The 8,048-nt window shown below is 36.3% G+C and overlaps 1 protein-coding gene across 16 annotated transcripts in view; it reads right to left on the bottom strand.

Annotated features, from left to right (window-relative positions):
• The window catches only part of dmd (dystrophin), a 315,328-nt gene that overhangs the window by 11,766 nt on the left and 295,514 nt on the right, over positions 1–8,048 (bottom strand). For all 16 annotated transcript variants that reach the window (XM_055008380.1, XM_055008391.1, XM_055008386.1 and 13 more), the window contains 2 exons: positions 6,469–6,507; positions 2,952–3,017 (listed from right to left, as the gene is read on the bottom strand). In XM_055008380.1, the coding sequence (XP_054864355.1) occupies positions 2,952–3,017; positions 6,469–6,507 (105 nt within the window). The remainder of the gene's footprint in view (positions 1–2,951; positions 3,018–6,468; positions 6,508–8,048) is intronic.

Genomic DNA, 8,048 nt, shown 5'->3' with positions numbered 1-8,048 from the left:
GCACCAAAATATACTGTTCCCTTGTCTGAAAAAAAAAAATCCCAAAATTCAGCAAAAAATTCCACAAATTTCTAAAAATTTGCAAAATCAGGAAGAAAATTACTTAAAAGTTTTATTTAAAAAAAAAAATTCCCAAATTTGGCAAGAAATAAAAAATAAAAAAATAAATACAAATTGTAAATATTTTCAAAAAATTAATACAAATCTTTCAAAAATCTTAAAAATATATAGTGATTCTATATATATCAGTAAAATTTCTAATATTTTCTTTAAGAACATTCACAAAAAACATATAGTCGTGTAAAATTACTTGTCCTGAGACCAAATCTAAAAAAAAATAGGAGAAAAGAATGAAAATATTCTTAAAAATACGAAATGGATCAATATATAATTGAGGGACTTTTGAAGTCCATGGGATATATCTGGCATATATTTTTATTAAAAGTAAAAAAACTTAATGTTTTTTAAGTTCATTATGATCATGTCTTTACAAATTCCATATTATTTATTATGGAAACAATCACTTATTAATAAAAAATGACTGGAAATCACTAAAATGTCAACTAAATAACTATCTGAATTTAATAACCACCTTCTAATTAGCTAAACAATAATAAAATGAGCTGATTCAGAAATAGTTTTGATTGTGTTCTTTCTATTAAGTTGAGATAATCATGACAGATATTTGTTTTTTGGCAAGATATCAAATTTTATGTGGAAAATAACAAATTAAATCATTTTCCACTAAGTTCTCCATTACAAAAACACCTCTCCAGGAAGTGTGTTAAATCCAGATCACATGACCTGCTCCACATGATGTCATTTCCTCCTGAAGAAAAGACTGGCCAGACTCCAAGGCTTTCTGACTTATTTAATATAAAGTAATGTGTGAGTGGATTTATCACATGTCAACAGGTTTACTACAATATCTTTAGGAATAACTTTAAAATTAAATTTTACTCAACTGTTTATATAATATTTAGAAGAATCTTTCTTTAATAATGCATGTGGTGTTTGGTTGATTTTAGGTCTGAAAACAGCAAAAATGTCAGCTATGATACAAGAAGTTCCACAATTATATATTGACCCAATAATAAGTAAAAATTGAGAGCATCTAGCACACCCTTTCTAAGCAGTTAAATGTTTTAATGTCTGTCAGGATAAAAAAGCTGTGACCAAAAAGTCAAAGATTTAAATTGTCTGTTTCTGGTGGATGAAGTTTCTCCCCAGGAAGTTAAGATTCAGGGCTTTAGTGGACCTTAAGAAACAACAACAACAACAACTATTCTGTCCTACAGCAGAATTTTGTGTGCCCCTTACTGATTTTTCCGCAGAAAGGGATGTTAAAACAGGGAATTTTGTCACACCGTTCGCTAGCTTTCTACTGATAATAATCAGGAAACTCACAGGGAGGAATGTACAACAACAAAAACACCTCGGCAGTGAGCGTTTCAGCAGACAGACTGTAACCATGCCGGGGTATTTGGGAGCTGGAGGCTGACTCATGGCTCCACTGTGTTCCTGCTTCACCCGACCACCTTCCTTTATTCTGACATCTGGAGTCTAGATACGACCGAGAGCACTGGACCAGAGGGGGGCGTATGACTCAGCAAGTGTGTCATCAGTGTGTATTGGTGTGTACTTCTGTGTGTGTTAGCCCAGGGCAACAGTGCCAAACACTTCCTGCTAGGGATCAAACACTCGGCCTGAGGGTTAGACCTGAGGCTGATTCCAAGCAGGAATACCCACGATGCCTCACTGACTGAATAAATAAAAGGCCCATCGATTGACCGCTTCACTGACTTATTGTTTCATTGATCTGACTTCTTCTTGTCCCTCAGTGGTGGGTTTGTTGGAGTAGGCGTTTGGGTGAATTAGCTGTGACTGACTACATGTGGGGCAACAACAATTCTGATGAGGTTTTGGAGGAGGCATGCTGCCCCCTGGACAGTACAAGCAACTTCTGATTTATTTAACCCTCGCGTCGTCCTGCGGGTCAAATTAACCCGTTTTAAAGTTTAAAAATGTGGGGAAAAAAATATAGTTTCACAGTGAAACTTCTGATGTCCACATTTTCAACATTTTTGGGAAATCTTTGAACATTTTTTGGCGGAAAAAAAAGAAATCTTAAAAATGTTTCTTAAGAACATTCACAAAAAAATCAACCAAAATCCAGCAAAATTCGCTGGATTTTGGTTGATTTTTTTGGTGAATGTTCTTAAAGAAAATACTAGAAGTTTTACCAATATATGTGTAATCATTTTAGATAATTTTAGGATTGCTTTGGAAGATTTTTTACTAATTTTTTAAAAAAGATTTACAAGAATTTTCCTGCCAAATTTGGGCAATTTTTTTTTAAATAAAACTTTTAAGGAATTATAGCAATTTTCTTCCTGAAGGTTTCGCAAATTTTCAGAAATTTGGGGATTTCTTTTGCTGAATTTTGGGATTTTTTTCAGACAAGGAAACAATATTTTTTGGTGCCCATAAATGAGGACAACAGGAGGGTTAAACACACACCTACACCTCTAAATTGTGACCAGCAGCTGCTTCTGACTGACTTTTGGATCTATTTCATGGAATAACGAGGAAATGTTCCCCAGAACTGCATCAGGAAAGAATTAGGGCAGCTGATCCCCAGTGAGTTAATGGCTGCACAGTGAGAACAGTGGGGAGAAACAGTCCTCTCCATGCAGGAAGTGTTCTGTGCTTTCTCTCCTAATTCATTATTCCAAATCTTATCAATCAAAATGGTGTCTAGTGGGGAGAGCTCTCTAGAGGAGCTGCTATCTGCTCGGCTCGCAGACCTGAGGACTGGACGGGGAATGCAAAGGAAAAAAATAGAAAAAACAAAAAAAATAGCACAGGGAAGTTTGCTTCACTGCTTCCTACTCGCAGCAGTGTGAGCACACACTGCTAAGAGGCGCTGCTGAATGCAGAAAGGGCTTTACCGGTTAGCGTAGTGCTCGATCCGAGTGTGTGTGTCGTCATGTGAGAGCTGAGGTGACGAGCCGGGCCTGAGAGAGGGAAACAGAAAGAGAAAGGACAGAGCTCATTAATGCAGCCAGGAGGCATTTATCAATCCACACCCACTAGATAACTGTTACTGTTATCTTTATTGACTGACTGTTGCAAAAGAAGTTTAACCCTCCTGTTGTCTTCATTTACAGGCACCAAAAAATATTGTTTCATTGTCTGAAAAAAATACAAAAATTCAGCAAAAAAAAATTCCCCAAATTTCTGAAAATTTGCAAAACCTTCACGAAGAAAATTCCAATAATTCCTTAAAAGTTTTATTTTAAAAAATCCCCTAAATTTGGCAAGAAAATTCTTGTAAATATTTTCAAAAAACGAGCAAAAATCTTCCAAAAAAATCCTAAAAATATCTAAAGTGATTCCCTGTATATCAGTAAAACTTCTAATATTTTCTTTAAGAACAATCATAAAAAAATCAACCAAAATCCAGCAAAATTCGCTGGATTTTGGTTGATTTTTTTGTGAATGTTCTTAAAGAAACATTTTTAACATTTCTTTTTTCCATAAAAAAATGTTCAAAGATTTCCCAAAAAATTTGAAAATGTGGACATCAGAAGTTTCACTGTGAAAATCTGTATTTTTTTCCACATTTTCAAACTTTAAACCAGGTCAATTTTGACCCACAGGACGACACGAGGATTAATGAGCTCCTCTGTCCCGCCCACAGCTCGACCTGATTGGCTGTTACCTGACACAAGTAACACTGTAAGGGTCTTTAACACAGAGAGAGAGAAAGAAAACACCTTTACAGAACAGAGCGGCTCAGGGAAATTGTGTTGGGAAGGTGAGGTAGCTGAAGGTTGAATAAAGGCTGCAGTCTTCCAAAAGCATTCCTTCTTTTACACAGCACCAGAGCTAACGTTAGCTACGACAGTCCTGCTACTGGCTAACGGTGTAGCCATCCCATAATAGACCACTTTTCAAGACACTGCTTGAGTTTACAGAAAGTCTTAAAATGTTGAATAAAATCGCTATAATTGCACTTAGATTTGCAGTAATCTGTGAATGTAGCAGACAGATGAAAAATGCAGATAAATAGTAATGAAACAAACATTTTTGTGGTTTAAGTTTTTACTCCACCAAAGAGGCGGAGCCTCTGTGGCATAAATTTAAACCACAAAAATGTCTGTCTTTCAAAGGCTTAATTATAAACTCTTAGTTTATGAAAAAAATATTTTGGTTTATAAATATAAATTTATATTCCTATAAAAAGAAGCATCAAAATGACACCATTTATCAGACCCAGAAATGATGAAAACAGAATGAATCTGTGGATTTCAAACTTTTTGAAGCTCCTTGAACTACTTATGCTGATGTTATGTTCCATACAGTGGAAAAACCAAACTAAAGCCAGGCTTTAAATAATCAGAATCGGCTTTCCCGGGATCTTTCTGTGTGGAGTTTGCATGTCCTCCCTGTGCATGCCTGGGTTTTCTCCAGCTTCCTCCCACAATCCAAAAACATGCTGAGGTTAATGGATGATTCTAGATTGTCTGTAGGTGTGAATGTGAGTGTAACCATTTGTCTTTACATGTAGTCCTGTGATAGACGGGTGATCTGTCCTCCTACCTCCTACCCAAACTCTGCTGGGATAGACTCCAGCCCCCCTACAACCCTAATGAGCATTAAACGGTATAGATGATGGATGGATGGATGGATGGATGGATGGACTTTTTTTCTATATGTCCCATTTTAAAATTGCTTGAATTTTTATAGATTTTAAATTACAAACACGTATATTCATTGATTTAACTGTCAACCAAAATTTATTTGAATTGAAAAACTTTATTTTTGTGTCTAATATTGCTATTTGACAAAAATGTGATTAATTGATTACAAAGCTTGTAATTATTTAGATTAAATATTTTAATCGCGTCCCATCGCTAATTTTCATTAAAAGTAAAAAATCCCTGATGTTCTTCACCAAAGTGGAGGTAAACTGTTTTGCATCCGTGGAATATTGTGATGGAATACAAACGAAAATCATCGACTGACAAACACTTTTCTACCGCAAACATATTATGAGAACGGCTGAAATGAGCAGAGCACAGATCAGACAAATCACTGTGATGGAAGCTGTTGCATCCAGATCTGAAATAACTGGGATTCAGACTTCGGTTTACTGTTTGCAGTGTGTTGAGTACAAATATAAGGGAAAGCAATGTACAGTGGTTCTGTGCTGTGTGTACTCTGAATGTCTGCACTCTTGAACTTTTTAATTTGCCTAACTGCCTTTTCTGGATTCAGGTTCTCTGTGGCTAAGAAAACTTGGGTTTGTGCTGTTTTGTTATTAGCATCTTTCAACATAGATGATGCTTCATGTTTACTGAGAGGTTATGTGAATTTTAACCTTTAGTAATGCATTCAGTAATGGTTATCAGAGGAAAACAGGGTTTTACGTTGCTGTGGATGTTTATGAACATGAATTCTTACTGTGAGGTTCTTTGCACTTTAGCTTTTGAAACAATTCAATGCGTTAATATTATTCTACTGGTTTTTTTTTCATTTTGTCATGGGTCAATGTCAAAGTTTGTCATTATTATTGACATTTGGCAATCTTCTGTGCTCAAGGATTTTACTGAGTTTGAGCTCCAAAAAAAGCTTTACTTTTGTGAAAGAAGGAGTATGTTTGTGGTGCCTTTCAAAAATAAAGCATAATTTGCTCAAATTTTGTAATCCTGAGCCTTTTTGGGAACCCAGAGTGCAGTTTTATTCCTGCTGCAACAAGTTACCTTTGATTTATAATGAATTATACAAAACAAAGAAAAAAATTCAACTTTTTAGCAATTGCCACTGTCTCCTGCAATTTAATACCAACAAAAATGGTTAAAACATCATATTTTTTTGGAAAAGCTTCCGCGAATTCAAGCATGTTAAGCCACAACAATCTAAAAAGAAGCCTAAGAAATCCTGGAGGGACTGACTGATGCTATATTGTCCTATTTGCTAATGGGCGTTACATCAAGGTGTCTTCAAATGTAAGAAGAGGCAGAAATCTCACTGAGCTACTGTATGATTCTACAACAGTCCTGCTGTTTTGCTTTGTGAGCCACATCTGGCAAAATACTTTCTATCAGGACGAATAAAGTTTGACCTTATCTTCACAGGTTTTCATTTGTCAGACTTGGGTTCACTGTAATGAAGTTGTGTGTTTAGATGACGACACATTACGGCTGTACAAATAAGGTTAATAAATACAGAATAATTAACATCACATTTTCCATCATTGGATGTATTTAGTCAGATGTAAATCTACCACAGCTACAGACAAAATGATGTGAAATGGGTGGAGGTCAGAAAAATAAAGAGTGTGTGTGAGAGAGAGAGCAGGAGCTAATGGTACAGTGTGTGTGTGTGTGCGTGTGTGTGTGTGTGTGTGTGTGTGTGTGTGTGTGTGTGTGTGTGTGTGTGTGTGAGTGAGTCGGTACTCACGCATGGTCTACGGGCCAGAAGTTGATCAGAGTGACAGGACTGCAAGACAAAAAAACGTGAGATGAAGACACAGGAAGTGGGAGCAGACCGCGCACACAGCAAGGCATGATGGGAGCTGTAGTGTGTAAAGCAGCAGTGAGGGCTGATGAGGGAGGGGATGGTAGCAGACTGACACAAACAACAGCGTGACCAAATGTGAGTAATACTGTCCAAACCACCACTAGAGATGAAGAATAGATCTGAATCGTTCACTAAGACTTAGAAGACTGTAAGGCACTGCTGGTAGAATAAAGCATTACTCTGACATGAAATCAAGGTTTTAATGTAAGTTTTCTTGGCGGGAATAAAGTCGAGAACATCCAACAGACAAGTACAAGAAGAAAGGTGTGTGTGTTACACTATAGAGCAGCAGTTTCCAACCTTTTTTGTACCACAGACCCATTTCAAGCAAGAAATTATTACTTTACGAATAAAATCACTTTTGATTGCTAAATATGTATTTACATTTTCTTCTGTCTCTCCCTCTTTTCAAAGAAGCTCTCCAGAGGCGTTTGTTTTTTGAGGAAAACTGACAGTCAAGTGTGGGAAACAAGCTCAGATGGAAGTGGCGGGAAGATGATTTAGTCATTTTTCAAAATAAAAGACCCTGAAGACTCCGCTGGGAACTGAAGAAAGAAACAAAAGGTTTTTATTTTTGCTGTGCGGCCCAGTGGTTGGGAATCGCTGCTATAGAAGACCAAACAATCTAGTGAATCATCAATCCTGGCCAAATGTATATTCTGTTATTAGCTTCAGGCTTCGAGCTAAAACCTTAATATTCCCACAACTGGAAGTCCTCAAAATTTAGTTCTCTTTTTTCTGTATTTATACTACAGAGTTGTTGTTTTATTATGTGTATTTTGTGTATTTATGAATATGTTTGTCTGTATAGAGTACTTGAGTGTCGATAAAGGCGCCTTCAAATAAAATTTATTATATTATTATTAAGTTGCAGATGTTCAAATATCCACAACTGGCCTTGGACTACATACTAGGGACACATTCATTGTTGTTCCTTAAGCTATGTTGTTGTTGGTTTGCTCGCTGATTGTGTATCTTTTGCCTGAAGTGGTATTAAAGGTTATCTGGATGTACATACACTACCATTCAAAAGGTTGGGGTCACTTAGAAATGGCCTTATTTTTGAAAGAAAAGCAGTTTCTTTCAATGAAGATAACATTAAATGAATAATAAATACAGTGTAGACATTGTTAATGTGGTAAATGACTATTGTAGCTGGAAATGTTTCATGGAATATCTCCATAGGGGTACAGAGGAACATTTCCAGCAACCATCACTCCTGTGTTCTAATGCTACATTGTGTTAGCTAATGGTGTTGAAAGGCTCATTGATGATTAGAAAACCCTGCAGTTATTTTAGCACATGGAGAAAAGTGGGAGTTTTACTGGAAAACATGAAATTGTCTGAGTGACCCCAAACTTTTGAACGGTAGCGTGTGCCAGCTGATTGTCTTAGATTTCACCTGCATATCATTTAGCAGTAGTCAACAGGTAGCATTAGCATACTTCAGCAGCGGTATA

This window comes from Amphiprion ocellaris, chromosome 24, assembly GCF_022539595.1.
Source record: "Amphiprion ocellaris isolate individual 3 ecotype Okinawa chromosome 24, ASM2253959v1, whole genome shotgun sequence".
Classification (NCBI taxonomy): Eukaryota; Metazoa; Chordata; class Actinopteri; family Pomacentridae; genus Amphiprion; species Amphiprion ocellaris.
Note: the sequence above shows the minus strand (reverse complement) of the source record. Positions and strands in the feature narration are given on the sequence as shown.